The following is a 20,784-nucleotide window of genomic DNA, read 5'->3' as shown; positions in this document are numbered from 1 at the left end:
GCACAGAAGAGGACCTCAGTAGAAGTCTACAGGTTTCTCCATGGAGCAGAACAGAGGGTGAACAAAGGCAGGTGTCATGCTACCCAGGTAGCTCCTGGCCAATAGTGGTGACACCCCAAATAAAAAAAAAAGGGTAAGAAGCATAGATCAACAGACCTGGCTGCCCCTCTCCTAACAGACCAAGAAAAGCTGTTCAATACACAAGAAAATAGCACACACACTGTCTCCACAGTATCTCAGGGCAGACATACCTTCCTAAACCCACCCACATCTGCACAGGAACAAAATTGGAGCTGAAGAAGCAAAAGAATAAGCTGCACCCTTCTTACTTCTGGTCTCTAGATGTGGGATTCTTGACTAACGATGGAAGGGGGAGCAGTGAGATATGAAATGGATATGAGATTAAAGTTTCCAGCAGGACTGACTTTCAATAACTGAAAGGACTGGAAAGTGATGCAGTCTACTCAAGATATTAAGAGACGGAAAATAGAGATTTAACAGAGCATAATTAAAAGCAGAGTTTGGAGAAAATTAAAAGTAGCCCATATATTATACTCCACTGAGATGAAACATCCCAAAAATAGGTTTCAAAGATTGGGGTGAATTTTAGGTAAGGCTTATAATAAAACATCTGACTAGGCATTGTAGTTAGCTTTTCTCTCACCCATCTCGGCAGGTTTGTGGAGAAAAAAGAATTTTGATGCTATTTTAAGGCAAGGGGAGGGAGAGTAGCAGATATCCTTTGTAGCTCTGGGGAAGGCTGAAGTCAAGGTCAAGGGGTCTATGAATATTGTGTTAGGAACAAGTAGAAAAGTGAGTTGGTGTAAGCACCCTAGCAAAAGTGAGAGTCAGTCCACATCAAAGAAAAGCCAGGTTCTCTGATACGACATGCTTTGGGCATGATTCTGAATAACAGTTATTTTCTCACTGCAAAAAAAAAAAACAAAACTTTTTTATGTTTATGTAAATGTGTTTTAATAGTAGCTGATGGCTTTCCATGAAAAACTTTTGGATTATTAATTTTCTTGTTATACTACAGGATTGATTATTTGAGGCTCTAAAACTCATGCATTTTAATGGGTACAATACCACTTCTATGAAAGGAACTTTATCCCATTTACATCTCAAATCATAGTTAAAGTAAGAGCATATATGTTTGGTGTCTAAAGTTTCCCTTGTTCGGTGACAAAATTGTTTATATTTTAATATCTTAATGTCTCAAGATATTTAATATCTTGAGATAATCTCATATATTATAAAAATAAAAATCTCACAAATTATAAAAATAAAAATTAGCATCAGATATTCTCCTACTGTCTGTACAGGAAAAGTTGATTAGATTGTTGCTTAATATAGTTACTTTGGAAGAGAGTCGTGCAGTGAACATAGGAGTTGCCTCTAACTTGCTCTCACTTCCTCTTATCGCTAATCTAGTGGTCAAAGGAGAATGTCTAACTTGCTTTGCAAACCAACATCCGAAACCTCTAAAACCCCTGTTCCTATATTTAAATCTATTGCTGGATATTATTCCCTCTTGCTGATTCCACTGCTCTTTTTAGTTTTACCTATTACAATCACTTTTTCATGTTATAGTTATTCCCCAGATGCCATTTCAAAGGGTAACAAATGTTATGTTACTTTTATTGTCCCCATGGCTCCAACACTTCCCAAGACATTTCCAGCTCAAAGAAAACAGATACTCACAGTGTAGTTCTTCGCAGAAAAGGTAGAATAGAAATGAACGTTATTAACCTCTGTAGAACACAGTATGTCTCAGCTTTCACACTGGTAGTTCCTCCTGTGAAACTCAACTGGCCTTTCAGAAAACCACCAGGTCTTCTGGCAAACCCATGTGCAGGCCAGATGTATCTGTCTCTTGATGCTATAATATAAAGCTATATTTTCCTTATAGACTAAGATCACCTATCATGACAATACCTTTTCATGAAGAAAAATTAATTATTAAGTATAATTGCTTTATCTCTGGCTTCATAGGCATACTGCATCTTTCAGGGTAACGAACATATAAAACTTCTCACAAGAGGAGAGTAATCCTATTATTAGATGATTTTCTATTCCCAATACTTGCATAATCACAGGTCCATAATGGTAGAAACTAAGGAATGTTTTGTGGGATGCTGATTCAAAAATGTCAACAGTTAATCAAAGCTACCTGTTACTATAATTGTATTGATTTTCTTTTCAACCTCAGAGACAAAGCTTCTCAAATCACTTGGACATCTGGTAAAGTTATTGTTGACATTCTCGGATTATAGGAATATGTATTCTGCACGGCTAGAAAAGTCTTAATGGGGATGACTGGGATAAAGTTGTGCTTATTTAGTCTCCAGCTTATTTGGTCTACTTTTCCTTGCTTGCCCAACTGAGCTGGTATTAGCAGGAGAACAAAGAGACCTACAGACCATTTCAATGATACTGGGCATCCTGAGCAATTTTAAATGCATTTTTGTTAAGTCTCCTTGCTCCTCAAGTGTCTGAATATCTTTTGCAGGTTTTTTTGTTCTTTTTACCTTGATAAGGACCATTTTGTGATAAAATTATGGCACACAGTAATCAAAGCAAAACTACAGCTCACTTTCTTAATAATACTGGCAAGAAAAGAAATACAATAAGCTATGTTTAGTGCAGAAAACAGGGCTAAAAATTAAGAGAATCAACATTTCAACTTTTGGTTGAGGATCAGTACAAATAAATTTAAAAACAGAAAGTGTGAGACAAATATCACGAGTCAGTTTTATTTTGCTTTAACACCATAATAGCTGTTTTCGATATTTACTTAACCTCTGTCTCCTCTGTATTGTTTCCTGACTTACCTGCAGTTGGAGTGGGCCTAAGCCTGGTGTTGCTGCAGCAGCAGCTGCCATGGTAGTTGGGATCAGCTGAACAGGGTAAGGGTCACCTAAGTAAGAGAATAATAGAGGCGTCAGCACCTTTTATCTACTCTCCACCTGCAAATTAAACTCATGCATTCACTCTTTCCAAAAGCCTTCTTTTGTGTGCCTTGCTGAGTCCTAATGAAAAGCTCTATTGTGCAGCCTTTTACTAACACTCTTTTCACAATTCTGGCTGAGAGAGGAATGTGAATAAAAGGCACAAGCAATTAAGGCGGAAACCTCATCCTTTTTTCATGATGTATTTAGGAAAATGGGAGGGAAAGTGAGCATTGATCAGAGGGCTGCACTTTATAACACACACGCGCGTGCACACACACACAATTTTAATATGAGCACAGTAACTCCTCAGCAAATTTACAGTACTATTATAAAAGGAACTTAACTTGCTTTTATTTTAATGAATTAAACTCCAAAGATTTAAACAAAGTAGCTTATCTTTGAAATGCTATGTTACGGTCTTGATTCAAATAATCTCTTAAATAATATGGACAAATTAACAATGAAGAAAACATTTTATGTGTTTTTCAAGTTATATGAAATATTAACATCTTTATTATCCAGGGATAAATGTTTACAAAACTATATGGTAATGAAAATGGAAAATAGATCCCTTCCCCCCGAAGTTTTTTATCTATTCAAAATTAATCCTGAAGTTTTATTGTTATATGACCTGTAAAAATATAGGCACACACACACAAACATACAGAGAAGCACACAGAGAAGGTTATTCTGCTTATTTTTCAGGCAAATCAAGGGAGTTCTTAATTAGTAAAGAGGTACAATAGACCTGTTGCATAGGGCCCAATGAATTGCTAAGAAATATAAGTAATGTACATTATTTGTCATCTGACACATGACCGTAGCAAATAACCAAAAATAAAAGAACAATTTTGTAATGCATAAAACATTTTGTAGAAATCTAATTTATAAAAAATGTGTTGAATATTGCACTCATGAAAAATATAACTTAAAATAACTCAGTTAATATAGCCATTCAAAAACATTTATTGAGTACCTGCTACGCGTTAAGCACTCCTCTTGGTGCTAGACATAAAGCTTTGGAAAAGATTAAGATGCAGATGTGAATTTACTGGGAATTTAACGAAGCTTAAACTTTGGGCTTTTGAAACTGGCCTCTTGCAGTACGTTCACTGTATATGTTTACATTTGTCATATATTTTTATATTTATCAGTTGTTGCAATTTGTTGTGATTTCTTGTTATAAATGAATATTCGCTTTTGTACCTAAGTGTGTGTGTTTGTGTGTGTGTCTGAGCATATAAAATGTTTGCATTTTTATTCTAAAGAGAGTCTCCCAGGTTATTTTTTAGGCTTCAAAATACCTGGATCTACCTCTCTGGATCTGGCCTTCCAAAAGCTTACAATTTAATGGGAGAAAAAGATAATTACATGATTAGTATAACATATAATGGCAGTTAAGACAGCGAAGTAGATAATGCTATGGACTGCACTGTGGTTGTCCCAAACCTAGTCTAATATATCAAAGACAGCCTCCAGGAAAAGGTGATGTTTAAGGTGAAACTTGAATTAAATTATCGTTAGCTAGACAAAGAAGGGAAGAAAGAATGTTCCAGGCAGGGAAACAATTTTCATGAAGAATCAAATGGAAGTGTTAGTTATAGCCCAGTCCCTGTATTGCTGAAGTACAGAGAGCAGGTAGGGAAGTGAGATCAATGGGATTGGGGAGGGAGTAAGATGCCAGATTATGTATGATTTCTGTAAATATTAAATGATCTAAACTTTATCCTATGAGGTAAAGGAAATCACGAACGTGGAAAACAGATGCGTTGAGTAAAATCACTTGGGTGGGAGGTTGAGAGCTGTAATCAACCAGTGAACAGATGCAGAAATCTGTATAAAAGGTAATAATGGCCAGACTAGGATGGTGACATGGGGATGGAGAGTGAGGCAGGGACTCCAGAGATATTGAAATGGTATAACTGGTAAAACCTAATGACTGTTACATATGAGAGTAAGAGAAGACTCAAGGATGACTTCCAGGTTTTTCACTAAAACAACTGATTGACATGTGGTAGTATATACTGGGTTTGTAAACACAGATTGGAAGCAAGACTGCCAGGTGGGGCCTAAAGGGTGTTGTTGGGGGGAAAGAACAAAGAGTTCTGTTTTAGATATTTTAAGTTTGAAATTATGATTAGATATCCAAGTTGAGGTATTTATTAGACACTTGATAAACAGGTTAAAATTTTAGGGGAAAAGCCGTCATAGGAGGCATATACTTGAGAGTGGTTAGCATGTATCTGGAATTTAAGCTGTAAGCGTTGATAAGACCACTTAGGAGTGAACTGCAGATAAAAAAGAGTTCCAAAAATTTGGACCGTGGGGTGTACTAACATTTATAGTCAGGGAGATAGGTAACTAGCAGAAGAGACTGAGAAGAAATGTAAATTTGGTGTTCCAGAAGCCAAGTAAAGAAAGACTTCCAGACAGTGATAATTTTTTTAAGTGCTGGATTTAATAACGTGGAGGTCACTGGCAACCGCAACAATGGCGGTTTCAGTGGAGTGGAGGTTGAGAAGGCCTAATCAGAAAGAGTGTGATCAACAAAGGATGATCGAAAGAAAGGAACTGGAGGCAGGAAGCGTAGACCCCCGCTTTTCAATGCAAGATTCAGATGAGGAACATTAGCATGACCTAGGAGTCTCTTGGAAATGCACATTTTTAGAACCCACCCTAAAGCTACTGTGCAGGCAGCCCCTAAGATAGAACCTCCAATGACTCCCACTGCCTGGTATTTATGTCCCAGGTAATCACCTCCCTTTCAGTGTGGCCTGGATCTGGTAATTGCCTTCTAATGCACAGAATATGGCTAAAGTAATGCTATTTTACTTTTGAGATTAAGTTACAAAAGTATTTTGGCTGTCTTGGTTGCCCTTACCCTCTCATTGGAGCAAGCAGCTAGGTTGTGAGCTGCTCTATGGAAAGACTCACATAGCAAAGGACAGATGTTTTTGGCCAATAGCAAGCAAAGAAATGAGGCATGCCAACAGTTAATGAATGGAGCTTGGAACAGACTGTCCCCAGTTCAAGCCTAGAGATGACTGCAATCCAGGCCAATACCTGGACTACAGTGGGAAAGATCCGGAGCCAGAGGTACCCAGCAAGGCTGTGTCCAAATAAATGTTTGTTGTTTTAAGGCACAACAGTTTTAAGCTAATTTATTGAAGTAGGAAACATGTGGCATCTGAATCAGAATTTAAATTTTAACAAGAGCCCTAGATTATTTGTATGCATATTAGAGTTTGAGAAGTGCTAGAACAATTACACTGAGGTGTTTTACAGTAGCTAGTGAAAGTTGTGTGATCAAGCAAACTTTATAAGAAGGTACATATGCAGAAAAATCATACCATGCTCGTATGCTAATGAGAAAGATTCAGTAAATAGAGCAAAAACCTGTGATACAGGAGAGAGACGGGACAACCAATATTACATGATGGTGCTTTATCATTTCATATTTTTAGTATTTAATCTTCAAAACACTATCCAATTTTATAATAGGACATTTAGATATTTAAAAGCTAAATTCATGCAAACTAGTTAAAATAGTAAATACTATTATAGTATGATTATTAGAATTGACAATTTAAATGCTTAAAACTACTTAATTCATTTGTACTCTTAACTTAGGATACATAATCTTAAAATTAACAAAAGCAAAACTGTAGAGGCTGTGGTACTCTTCGCAGTGAAAATTCATTTTATATTATTTATTTTCCCTGTTGTAAATTAACCAATTCATAAGCATTTTAACATTTATCATCAACAGAATTCAGCTAGCTGCTCTGTGAGACAAAACAAAACTTGGTCTGTATTTACTGCATTTCTACCTTTTCTAATAAGTGCTTATTTGAATAATGGTGACCATCATCAGTAGGTACTATAGGAGGTAAGGGAGAACTAATCCAGGCTTCAATCTTAAAGGAATAGTTACAGATGAAAATAAGAGTGAGCTTGGCCTTGAAAATGTGCAGGTGGAGGGGAGGAAAGACCTTTCGGATAGGGTGAAATGCATCAAAGCAGGAGTAGGACATGCTAAAGGAATGTAGAGAAAAAACAGTTTAAATAACAGGTGATAGAATAAAGTAGGGGGAAAAGAGACTGAAGACAAGGAGTTGGGCAACTTTTAATACACCAATCTTGAGATCTGGATATGAAAAGGCAATGGACAAGAAATGAAGTTTTAAGAAGCCTCATTAAAGAGCTTAAGTAGTAGGACGTATTAAAGATCACCTGGTTCTCTATCCTAGAGACAAAGACATATTCCTAAATTTGTTTAACTCCTAAATTTAGCAAAACACCTGCAGATGTTTGGGACACTTTTGCATTACTAGCATCTAATTATTAATATCAAATTATATGTACATTTCAAGCTCAGATTATTCCATAAAATTTAAAAATATGCATATGTTATAATCTTTTTATTTATTTCCTAAATTAATGAATGTGTATTAATGAAATTAACATTATCTTTCCTTTGGATATGCATATATATGTAAATACCTATTATGTTTTACTAATGCCACATTGTATGTGAATACCTTGGAGATATTGTAAGTTTGAATCCAACTACCACAAGAAAGCAAGTATCACAATAAAGCAAGTTATGCACACTTTTTTGTTTCACAGTACATATAAAAGTCATCTTTACACAAAACTATAGACTATTAAGTGTGCAATAGCATTATGTCTAAAAAATATACATACCTTAATAAAAAAATACTTTATTGCTAAAAAGGGCTATCATCTGAGCCTTCAGTGAGTTGTAATCTTTTTGCTGGTTAAATGTCTTGCCTTGATGTTGATGGCTGCTGACGGATCAGGATGGTGGCTGTTGAAGGTTAGGGTAGCTTTTTTTTTTTTTTTTTTTTTTTTTTTTTTTTTTTTTTTTTTGTAGGTTATGGGTTACTAACCTTTCCTTTCGTTTTTCTTTTTTTTTTTTTTTTTTTTTCTCTTATTTATTTATTTATTATGAAGTTTGCAGCATTGATTGACTCTTCCTTTCACAAAAGATCTCTCTGTAGCATGTGATGCTAATTGATAGCACTTATCTACAGCAGAACTTCTTTCAGCTTTGAAGTTCCATCAAACCCTGCCACTGCTTCATCAACTAAGTTTATTTAATGTTCTCAATCCTTTGTTGTCATTTCAATAATGCTCACATAATCTTCACCAGAAGTAGAATTCATTTCAAGAAACCATTTTCTTTGCTCATTCATAAGAAGAAACTCCTCATCCATTCAAGTTTTATCATGAGATGGCAGCAATTTAGTCACATCTTCAAGCTCCATTTCTAATTCTAGTTCTACTGCTATTTCCACCACATCTGCAATTATTTCCTCTACTGATGTCTTGAACCCCTCAAAGTCATCCAAGAGGGGTAAAATCAAATTCTTTCAAAATCCTGTTGACGTTGGTATTTTGAGCTCCTCCCTCCCATCAATCATTAATGTTCTTAATAGCATTTATAATTGTAAATCTTTTCTAGAAGGTTTTCAATAATTACTTTTTTTCCAGATCCATCAAAGGAATCACTGTGGCAGTGACAGGCTTATGAAATGTATTTCTGAAATAATAGGGCTTGAAAGTCAAAATTACTCCTTGACTCGTTGGCTGTAGAACAAATGTTGTGTTAGCAGGCATGAAAACAACATCCATCTCCTTGTACACCACCATCAGAGTTCTTGGGTGACTGGGTGCAACTGTCAATGAGCAGTAATGTTTTGAAAGAAATCTTTTTTCTGAGCTGTGGGTCTCACTAGTGGGCTTAAAATATTCAGTAAATCACACTGTAAATAGATGTGCTGTCATCCAGGCTTTTGCTGTTTCATTTATAGAGCACAGGCAAGGTAGATTTAGCTTAATTCTTTAAAAAACTAAGATTTTCAAAATAGTAAATGAGCTTTGGCTTCAACTTAATTCACCAGCTGCAGTAGCTCCTAAGAGTCAGCTTGTTCTTTGAAGCCAGACATTGACTTGTCCTCTCTAGCTATGAAAATTCTCGATGGCATCTTCTTCCAGTAAAAAGCTATTTTATGTACATTGAAAATCTGTTGGTTAATGTAGCCATTAAGGTCATTTTGCATCAATGACCTTAGACAAATCTTCTAGATAACTTGCTGCAGCTTCTACATCAGCACTTGCTGTTTCATCTTGCACTTTTATGTAGGTAGATGGCTTCCTGAACCAACCTCCCCAACACCAACCTTCTCTTCTGCAGCTTTCTCATCTCTCTCAGCCTTCATTGAATTGAAAGCAGTTATAGGTCCTTCCTCTGGATTAGGCTTTGGCTTAAGGGAATGTTGTGGCTGGTTTGATCTTCTATCTCAACTACTCAAACTTCCTGCAAATCAACAATAAGGCTGTTTCGCTTTCTTATTATTTGTGTGTTCACTGGCATAGCACTTTTAATTTCCTTCCAGAAATTTTCCTTTGCATTTGCAACTTGTCTGTCTGGTGCAAGAGGCCTAGCTTTCAGCCTACCCCAACTTTTGACACATCTTCTTCACCAAGCTCAATCATTTCTAGCTTCTTATTTAAAGTGACGGATGTGGGACTCTTCTTTTCACTTGAACACTCAGAAGCCATTATTGGGTTATTAATTGGACTAATTTCAATATGGTTGTGTTTCAGGAAATAGGGAGGCCCGAGGAGAGGAAGGAAGAGACGAGAATGACCCGTTGGTGAAGCAGTCAGAACACACACATTTTTTAAGTTTCCCATCTTACGTGGGTGAAGTTTATGGCATCCCAAAACAGTTACATCTATAATATCAAAGATCACTGATCACAGATCACCATAACATATAATAATAATCAAGTTTGAAATATTGAAAAAATTATCAAAATATGACAGACATGAAGTGAGCACATGCTGTTGGAAAAATGGTGCTGACAGACTTGCTCTATGCAGAATTGCTATAAACCTTCAATTTGTAAAAAATGCAATCTGCGTGAAACACACTAAAGCAAAGCACAATAAAATGAGGTATTCCTGTATGTGAAAGTTTATATAAGCTAAATAATTTTTATATGTGTTATGGATTGAATTATGTCTGCCTACAAATTGATATGTTCAAGTTGTTACTACTAATACTCCAGAATGTGACTATATTTAAAAATAGAGCCTTTAAAGAGGCAATTTAAGATAAAATTAAGTCATATGCATGGTGACTTAACCAAATATGTCTGGTGTTCTTATAAGCAGAACAGATTAGGACACAAACAAAATAGAGTCTGGTATGACCAGGTGTGAACATACAGAGAAGGTGGTCATCCAAAATGGAGTCTGGTATGACCAGGTGTGAACATAGAGAGAAGGTGGTCATCCAAAATGGAGTGTGGTATGACCAGGTGTGAACATAGAGAGAAGGTGGTCATCTACAGGCTGCAAAGAGAGGTATCAGAAGAAACAACCTGCTGACACTCTGATCTCAGCTATATAGCATACAGAGCTGTGAAAAAATAAGTTTCTGTTGTTCAAGCCATTCAGTCTGTGGTATTTTGTTATAGCAGCCATAACTAACTCATGTAATGTGTTTGCCATATACAGCCACATGTCAATATATTTGGTGTCTAAGTGAATTGGGGAAAACAAAAGACTGGCAGCAGGAATTTAAAAGACCACTACAGTTATTATATATCTTTAATCATATATAGTTTCAAATATACAAATATAACCAATATGTTGACTAATTTCAAAAGGATTGTGTCTAATAGCACTATACTATTTCAATGATGTTCACCCATCACATAAACACAATTAACTTAAAGCATGTCTCTACCTTGTTACCATTTTTTCAAGCCAAGATTACTTTGGTTGAAGTATGCTCCTAGTTACAACAAAGTAAATACAAATAAAATACCTGTGAAAATTTCCAATACAGCCATTTAACTCTCAATTTAAAAAATTCAGACTATATTACATGGATGTGTCAGTGTTCTACAGGGGACACAGAATCTACAAAACTTCACAAACAAGGTCAGGGGTCATTTTTAATGGCAAAGGAAAAATACAGAAGCTGCTGTAAAAAAAAAAAGAGTTTTTATTGAAGTAAATACTGTCATCTATTTGCGCCATTCCTCAATTAACTGTACTAAAAAAATATTACAACAGATTTATTTTGTAAATACTTCATGAGGTTCATACTTAGTAAAAAAAATCAGATAATGGAAAACTTTGACTTTTAAAGTTCAACCATGTGTAAGTTATTCAAATTGACTTTCAACTAGTTAAAAGTAATTTCTTCTACTCTTCCCTAGGTTTTAACCATTTGAAAAATTTTTCCCTAAGCCTTTCCAAAATTAATTTGCTTCTTATTTCAAGATCAAGCATGGAAATTCTAGCTCAAAACTAAAATTTTTCAAAAAGCTAAAAAGTATACTGAGGCATGTTATTCTATTGTTTTCAGAATACAACACAGCTTACAGTGTCTACTGACACAAATGATACGGCTCATATTAGCTCTTTAAAAGCATTCAACTGCATCATTATTACAGTTGTGCATATTTAGATATTAATTATCTCCAGTCATACTATGAAGAATTTGTCTCTATACTATATAACACAGCCTAAGAAAAACAATTTTTCCCACAAGATTATTTAGGATGAAGAAAAATGTGAAATGCAGATGTGGTTTTAACAGGAGTCAACAACACACACTCTTTCATCTACTGAACTAATACAAAAGCTTTGGACAGCTTTATGGCATTATCTTCACTGAAATGTGGAGACTCATTCCTTTATTAGCCTTACATGTTTTTTGTTTGTTTTTGTTTTGCCTCCTTGACAAATACCAGATTGCCTTCTGTAGGTGCTGGGAAATATGAAAATTAACCCCTCTCTGACATACACACACACAATCCCTGTCCCAGTCTTAATCAAGTGAGGAGGATTCACCATGCAAACTAATCCAAATATACAATAAGCAAAGTAGAAGAGTGTAAAAGTTATTCTGGAAACCTGAAAGAAAGAACTCAACCTGAAAGAGATTCGACAGTCAGGGAATTATATTTACTGAGGTGTCTCTTGAGAGATTGCCACTATCACTACCAAATTATACTTCGGAACCATTTTACCACCTCCTTTCCATGTATTATAAATGTTAGAGACTCAACAGTAAGCATGAACCTTTCAGTGCAACGAGCATTGCTTCTATTAAAAACGAGGTCAGGAGATCGAGACCACGGTGAAACCCCGTCTCTACTAAAAATACAAAAAATTAGCCGGGCGTGGTGGCGGGCACCTGTAGTCCCAGCTACTCGGAGAGGCTGAGGCAGGAGAATGGCGTGAACCCGGGAGGCGGAGCTTGCAGTGAGCTGAGATTGCGCCACTGCACTCCAGCCTGGGCGACAGAGCGAGACTCCGTCTCAAAATAAAATAAAATAAAATAAAAAAATAAAAATAAAAATAAATAAAAACCTTCTCAGATTGGTACTGAAAGTACCCTGTTCTTACCACTCTCATTTCCAGGTGGAGGAGGCCTTGTAGAAGTCTAAGACAAAATGAAGTTAGTAAGGACACTGTAGATGGAACTTTGGAAGAAAACTGCTTTCTTTCATCTCATGTTGCTCTCTTTATGTCATGGGCTGATAGAGAAATTGGTGGCTGCCTTCTGCTTGGGGGAGCCCCCTGCCATTCATAGGGCTAACAAGAACAACTATATTTACGCCTACATCCAGGGATATTTTCATTACTCCCAGTGTTTCTGATGCAGAAAGGGAATGGGGAACTATTCGGCTAAAGAAGCAAGTAAAGCTCATATTTTGAAGAGCCTTATGTTTTCCTTTGAAGACAATGTTAAGTCACTGAAAGGTTTTAGGCAGGAAAGTAATATTTTTTGTTACTATTTGTGTTCCAGATATATATATTTGTGGCAAGGCATAGAACGATTGGAAGGAGAGACTGGAGATAGGTATGTTAAAAACTATTGCAGTAAATCAATGAAGGAGAGCAGAGAATAGCTTTGGGAGGCAGATTTGATAACTGATTTGATGAAGTAAAAGAGAAAAGAAAATATGTGAGTTTTTTTTTAATGTTTGAAGTTTTACTTTGGTATACGATTTAAGAAATATTGTTTCCCCAAATATTTAATTATTCCCACATCCTTTTTGAATAATTGCTTGTTCTCCCACTGATTTGAAATGTGGGAAGCTATTATTTGTTCACTTTTGGCACTCTGTTGAAAATATCTTACATATACATATACACATATATACATATATGTAAATGTATAAAATTGCTTTTAATCTTCACAACAACTCATTAGGGTGGAAATTATTATTCCAATTCTATAAAATTTTTTAAACTGTCCAGGATTATCCCAAGGTTAATCATGACTAGAGTCCTTACTATTTTAATAAGGAAAACATTATTATAGAACACACAGACTACTTTTAAAGCATTATGCAAATGTACACTTCAATTTTCATAACATATTCACCTAATTTCCATTCAATTAACGTGTATCAAACTCTTACTATGTGGAGAACACAAAGCATTAAAAGGTACAATCCTTGCCTTCAAAACACTTTCAGTTATGAAAATAAGACATATAAATATGGAAAGTGAAATGAATCAAAACTATACAGTTGGAGTCAAATGAATATAGGCAGTAATTACCAGAGAAAGGAATTTATCCAAGTTGGATCACTGGGGAAAGAATCAGTGGAAGGGCTGAGTTTGAGTTAGGCCTTGAACATAAAATACGAAGTAGAAAAGATGAGAGAAGCCTATGAGCTGAAATGCCTGGCATAGAGTAGATGCTCAAGAAAAAAATTGAGCCTCAAAGTAAGTGGTACAACAGGATCAAAGAAATGAACAAGCAAAATTCAAGAACTAGCCCGTAGTTAAACCCATTTCATCTAGGAGCAAAAAGTATTTAGAAGTCTGATTACAATCTATTGATGACCTCAAATACCAAAGTAAGAAATTTGTACATAACTATGTCTTTAAATATATGCACAATTACCTCCTATCCTAAAAAAAATGAACTATCTAGAATATAAAACACCTTCTAAAACCATAATCTATTTTCTCTCATCTAAACTGTTAAAAACTAGTGATAATCTTAAATCCTTCTCCTACACTTTAATTCTCAATCCATATATTTTTGGGGAAATGCTTTATAAATTTACTAATGACCTCTGAATTGCCAAATTTTAATGAACAGATATCTGCAACAGCTGCCTCTGTTAATGATTTTCTTCTTCTCTAATTATATGTATACATTCTCTTGGCTTTTCTTAAAACAGCTGTCCTGGTTCTCCTTATACCTTGTTCATGCCAACTTTATTATCTGTTTCTGCAATAGGCTGTTCCACCTTCCTTCATCCATCCCTTCCTTAAATATCAGTATTCCTTGGGGTCTAATCCTTGGCACTTGGTTCTTCTCCTTCTATTCACTTCATCTGAATGATCTTATCCAATCTCATGGTTCAGCAACCATACACAAACTAACATATTCCAAATCAGTGACTGTAGCCTAGACCTCTTCTACTGTTTCTTTTTTTGTTTTTTTGTTTTTTTTTTAGCAATTCTCCCTAGCTGTCTCACAATAAGCTCCATCTTCGCATGTACAAAATGTAATTTATCTTCTTTCTTCCAAAAGCTGCTTCTACTCCTGGTGTTCTTATATCACTTAGTGACACTCAGTCACCCAGACTACAAATGTGAAAGTAACCTTGATTTCTCCATCCCTTTCACCCTCCATGGCCAATAAATCATGAAGATCGTTTCCTTTAAACTCTAGGTCTACATTTCTTTCTATTATAAGAGCTTCTCAATCAGTCTCCCAGGCTCTAGTCCTCTGTTAAAGAAATTCATTCTCTATCTAGTTTCCAGTAGCATTTATTACAGGCAATCTGTAGTATTCGTTCCTTGTATTTAAAGTATAGTATTTATTAATTATATACTATGCGTTAGGCGCTGAAAATATAACAGTGAACAAGAGAAGCATGCCTTGATATGGATATATGGATGGATGAATGAATATAGATGGATGGATGTATGAATGTACAGATGGATGGATGGATGGATGGATGGATGGATGGATGCCAGTATGATCTCAATCCTGGGCTTCAGCCCTTTAGTGGTTTTCTGGCTCCTGTAGCACATGTCTACACATACTTCCCTGAATTGGTCTCATGTCCTCAAAGTATTACTCACTTGTCACTTTCTACCATATACATTATTCTTAACACTTAACTGTTTATAGGTCCATGTCCACCCTATTTTATCTCTTGCCTTCTGGTCTTTAGGCTTTTTTTCTGCTTGGAATAGTCTGTCTGTATCCCTTCAGCCCAATCACTTCTTCGATTGTATACCTGCCTTTATCCTTTAGGTTGACTTGAGACCCCTCACACTAAGAATCCTTTCCTGATACTTCAACACTCTTAGATTTAAAGTAATTCCTTTTCCACAGACTTCTCTTAAAATGTGATGCATATCTGTATATTACCACTGCTTATATTCTTATTTTGTCTGTTCGGGCTGATACAACAAAATACCACAAACTGGGTAGCTTATAAAAAACAAACATTTGTTTCTCACAGTTCTGGAGGCTGGGAAGCCCAAAATGAGGGCACCAGCAAATTCTGTGCCTGATGAAGGCCCATTTTTTGATGAATAAAATGGTGCGTTCTTTCTGTGTCCTCACACTGTAGAAGGAGCAAGGCAGCTCTCTGGGGCCACTCTTATAAGGACTTTGCTCTCATGACCTAATCACTTCCTATTAACTTGAAGGTGAGGATTTCAGCATATGAATTTTGGGGGAAAATAAACATTCAGACCATAGCAATCCCATTCTCCCCAACTAGACTAACAGCATCCTAAAGGGAGGAATTACGTCTTACTCATCTATAAATCCCTAGTCCCTAGCACAATGCCTGACACACTTAAGCCTATTAAAATCTTTATTGACAGAATAAATGAAGGAAGAATTCATTTAAGAAGTTAACAAATATCAAATACAAGAGACAACTCTTGGCATATCAAAAGCTTAAGGTTTAGTAGAAAAAACATATTATAAGACAATAACACAAATAAGTATCAAATTAGTTTTTTGTGCACGGTTTAATTCAAACAAATACTATGTTGAGTTGCAAATGTTAAAAGGAAGAATAGATAATGAAGTGGGACAGAGAGGCCTAGAATTTAGGGGTAGGAGGAAATCAGGACCCAGAGAAGGTAGTTAAAGAATAAAATAATCTCTTTTAACATATTTTCATATAGCAATAACTCTTTTATAATATTCCATAATTTATCTCTTGTAAATTTTGAATTTATAAACAATTCTTATCCTCTTAGGTATGAAAATTAAGTAATATGCAATTCTAAAGTCTTAAAATGATTTCTGTTCATCAAGAAGAATCTTTTATTATAATTTCATTAAAGCACCTGCACTTGGTCATTGTATCCACTAGAAAATAAGATGTTACATATAAATATATAATGAAAACAAAATCATTCTTCATTGTGATTGTTTCATATCATTTTATACTTTCTTAAATCCAACCAAGATGAAATTTGTTTCCTTATGGCAATAAGTTCAGCTATACTTTTTCCTCATTGTAAGTAGTTACATTTATAACAACTCTCCTACAGAATCTTGAGCAACCAAGAACAAGTGATTTGCTATACACAAGTAAAGGTGAAGGAGTTTCTAAATGCGGAAGCTCTGTACAGTCTTTTTAGATTTGCTAGAATAGTATAATATGACTTTAACATTTGAAACTTTTTATGAGAAATGCTAATATTTTGTATTAAATTTCATAGAATGGTAAGTAGTGAATAGGAATATTTCATATACATTTTATTCGAGAGTAAAATAAATTAGCTCTTGTTTGACTATATAGATATTTTAAAATAAGATATTATAAGGTAATTGTTAGTTCTTAACTGCTTTGTCACAGCTATTTTCAATAAGAGATTTTTTTAAATAAAATATATTTTTATGACTTCTTAACGTAGCATAGCAAATGAAAACTTTATCCTATTTAATTTAATAGTTACCTAGTTGGCTAGTTTAGAAAGAGATTAATTTATGAACTCTTTAAGAAACACCTCTCAGAATGGGAAGACCTTTCTGCATACAAAAAATACATTGTTCTTCATCCCCTTGTCCATAAATTGGAGAACGTGATTATCAATAAAACTTCTTGGATTAATTATCTAAGAAATCTGAGTATCCCTGAAAAGTGACAATGAATCAAATATGTCTCCTTTTCCTTCTGTATTCCCGCCTGACTGCTAAGGCATCATTTAAGGTATTGCACAATAACTCATTTTAAGCTTCTTAGCAAGAATCATGAATTATGGAACTGCTTCTATATCCAGCTCTATCTTAGAATACTATGTCTACATTTTGCCTCTGTGTCTTATGAAGAAATGAATGGTCCAGAGAAAATTCATCCAAAATGTTTCAAGTATTAGAAAGTAAGAATTTGGAAGAGGGGCATTTGCATAAGCCACTTAAGACCAAATTAAATGCAATTTCTCTTCTGTTTCCCACTTTTAATATTAAGGCTTAGCAACCATTTAATTTGTTGACTCCCTTTATAGCCATCGCACCTTTCTCTCTTATCAGGGCTTTTGGCAGACATCATATACCTCCTGAGCGTATCCAGGGTCTGAAGTTCACAGGTGAGAACAGGAAGCTTCGTAAATCACTATAATGGTAAGCCTATGAGATACACATTTAGAATGATTGCTGGCCTAGAGATTCCTACTAAAATAATAAATGTTAAACCTCTAGAAGTTAATAAATGTTGTCATTAACATGAATGAAAATGAAAAAAACACATAATATAAATGTCTTGAATGGTCAGAGGCATAGTGACCTAGAATAGAAAAACTCCTGACATCCTTTTCATTATGACATATTTAATAGTTTCAAAACAGGAGTGTATGTTTAATGAATAATAATGATATTTTACATTTATAAAATAATTTGACTTCTTTAGAAATGCATATACTCATCCCATTTACATTTTACAATCTCCTTATGAAGTATGTAGAGCAGACATTACTGTGGCTGCCTGAAAGATGAGAAAGATAAAACACGGAGAGGAAGATGACTTGCCCAAGGGCACAGAATAATATGAAATGGGACTGTGACTACTAAGGTCTTCTGACCCCTTGTTTCATTGTTTTTTTTTGTTTTTTTTTTTTCTGATAGAATTCATCAAAGCCAGACAATTAGTTTCTGATTTCAAGTCTTATGAATGCTAATTCATAGATAACTTGGGCCACTCTATTTTGAAAGTTTTAAATTCTCCATTAACAAACTCAGAGAGCATTAGAATTTAGATGCAAACTCTCAGGTGCAAAATGTTCAGAACGAAACTAAAGTAAAATATCACATACTAGAAATGGAACTGGCTACATGAAAAATTCATTTGGGGCAATATGCGAATACAAAAATATTCATCGTAGCATGGTTTGAAACTGTAAATGCTGTAGAAATACTTAAATGTCCATTAGTGGGGAAACCAAATAAAACACGATGTATCCATCATAAGGAAATATAGAATAATTTACGTCTGAAAGTATGGAGGAAGAAGATATCCATGATGTATTTTTCATACACGGAAGCAGTTTGTAGTCTATGTAGCATATAGTCTCACATATATTATATGATATACAGTATATATCATAAATGTACATAGTAAATGTATCATGTTATGCATATTATAATACACAGGCTATTTTGCTACATATTACATATCTATATCTAAATATTTTTATACAAATATATATAATGGATTCATATTTACAGGTATACCTAGCTCTGGAAAAACATGTTTAAAATTAATGGTAGTTACATCTGGGTATTGGGATTATAGGAGTGTGTGAGTGGGTGAAGGCAGATAACTTTTAGTTTGTTTTCTATAATTCTCCATTGTTTGAGGTTTTTGCAAAACGCAAATGCTACCTTTAATATATTAGAAAAAATGTGAAGGGTATTATGAGCTGACTATATAAACAGGTTTAAGAAATGTTTAAGTATACTCTTTGAAAATAGAACCAAAATCAATTATTAGGGAAATAATACTGTTTAAAAAGTTGCTGTAGTTCTTTCTCACCTGACTTTTCTCTTTTCATTGCTGGAATGTGGAAATGGCAGCAGGGTAAAATATCTAAGACCATAAGATGTAAGCTACAATTTGTGGAAAGCAGTATAATCAATAAGAGAGCAAGCCTGAGACTGGATGTCATGGAGTTAGCATATAAGCAATGCTTAGATTATTACGCAAGCGAAAAATATTCTTTTATCATGTTTAAGCTAGTATTATTTTGGCCTTTTACAGCAGCTAAACCTGTATCCAAATTAATGCAGCAACCTATTCCACATGACATTTCAAAGTCAGGACTTTTTAAGTCCTTATGGAAAATATGTATCTATTGTAGAGTTTGAAGCAAAATGTTTTATCTTAGCTTGTTTCACTAAATATTTTTCTTCTTCCATACTTTCCAATCAATCTTATGACATAAGTTTGCCTTCTAGTGGAGTCTTAGAACATGCTTACTGGAGATGACCATTGTATAGTATCATGAACAGTTACATTTATTCAGATAAAATAATATATTGTTCTTCTGGGCTTACCCTTCAGGTTGATGAACTTAGTCTGTTACTGAGATGAAATTCCATTCTTGCTGTGGCAACAAAAATAAAAACTTAGAAGTCTAAGGGTTAGGCTCAGCTATGACAAATTCATATGGTAATATCATATTTTGAAGCCTTTTGGCTGACAGCGCAGAGTGCCATTAACCACTCTTTCCGTCTTACGTTTATACATTGTCAAGGAGGAGACTCACATCAAAAAGAGAATACTAAGCTGAATGTGCTTTAGGTTTTAAGTGAATGACATTCTTATGTTCTTAATGGTTAAAAAGCAAATGACATGGATTAAAAGAAAAGCTAGTTATGGCCTAATAAAATCGGAGAAATTTATCAAGGAAAGAGTCTTTGCTTTTTTTGTTTGCTTGTGTGTACATATTTTGGCGGTGGCAGTGTGCAAGTTGGATTAAATGCTGGTTACTAATATAGATCAGTTATCATCTCACAGTTATAATGATTAAAATCAATTATGTGACAATATTTAATAAATAATAAAGTACACTATAAGCTATTATTTTTATGTCAAGTTATAATACTGTGATTGCCACAGCAAAGACATATCCCTTTTTCAGTAATACAATCTTAAGACAATAATGTCAACTCCATTTTTAATCAAAAGATATATTTTAATGTCCTAGAAACACTTTTCTCATGAGAAGTGGATGATGACTGTCACCACATGATTATGGAATGTTGTATACATTTTTGAACCCAGTTCTCTTTATTTTTCAATCATTTCATATTTTTAAACCACTAATATAACTACCTCAAAAGGGAACTTCAATGACTGGCCATTCAGGTACCAAAATAATTCAATTCTTTACAAATATAAATATTTACAAAGCTTTACAACTAAATCAGGATCTCCCAAAGTCATTGGTTTATAAACTTCTGGGAAGGCAGAGGAGAGGGGAAGAGCTAGTCACAATAATTCTAACACAGAAAACACAGAAGCCATCTGGGCATGGTGGCTCACTCCCGTAATCCTAACACTTTGAGAGGCCAAGATGGGCGGATCACTTGAGGTCAGGAGTTCGAAACCAGCCTGGCCAACATGGTGAAACCCCATGTCTACTAAAAATACAAAAAAATTAGCAAGGCGTGGTGGCAGACGCCTGTAATCCCAGCTACTCAGTAGGCTGGGGCAGGAGAATCGCTTGAACTCAGGAGGCGGAGCTTGCAGTGAGCCAAGATCACGCGACTGCACTCCAG

At 34.9% G+C, this 20,784-nt stretch overlaps 1 protein-coding gene across 6 annotated transcripts in view; it reads right to left on the bottom strand.

The window, feature by feature from the left end:
* SOX5 (SRY-box transcription factor 5) overlaps positions 1 to 20,784 on the bottom strand; it is a 753,263-nt gene that overhangs the window by 108,277 nt on the left and 624,202 nt on the right. For all 6 annotated transcript variants that reach the window (XM_030804393.1, XM_030804395.1, XM_030804392.1 and 3 more), the window contains one exon: positions 2,835 to 2,920. In XM_030804393.1, coding sequence (XP_030660253.1) covers positions 2,835 to 2,920 — 86 coding nt within the window. The remainder of the gene's footprint in view (positions 1 to 2,834; positions 2,921 to 20,784) is intronic.

This window comes from Nomascus leucogenys, chromosome 23 (assembly GCF_006542625.1).
Source record: "Nomascus leucogenys isolate Asia chromosome 23, Asia_NLE_v1, whole genome shotgun sequence".
NCBI classification, from domain to species: Eukaryota; Metazoa; Chordata; class Mammalia; order Primates; family Hylobatidae; genus Nomascus; species Nomascus leucogenys.
This window is presented reverse-complemented; position numbering and strand designations above follow the sequence as displayed.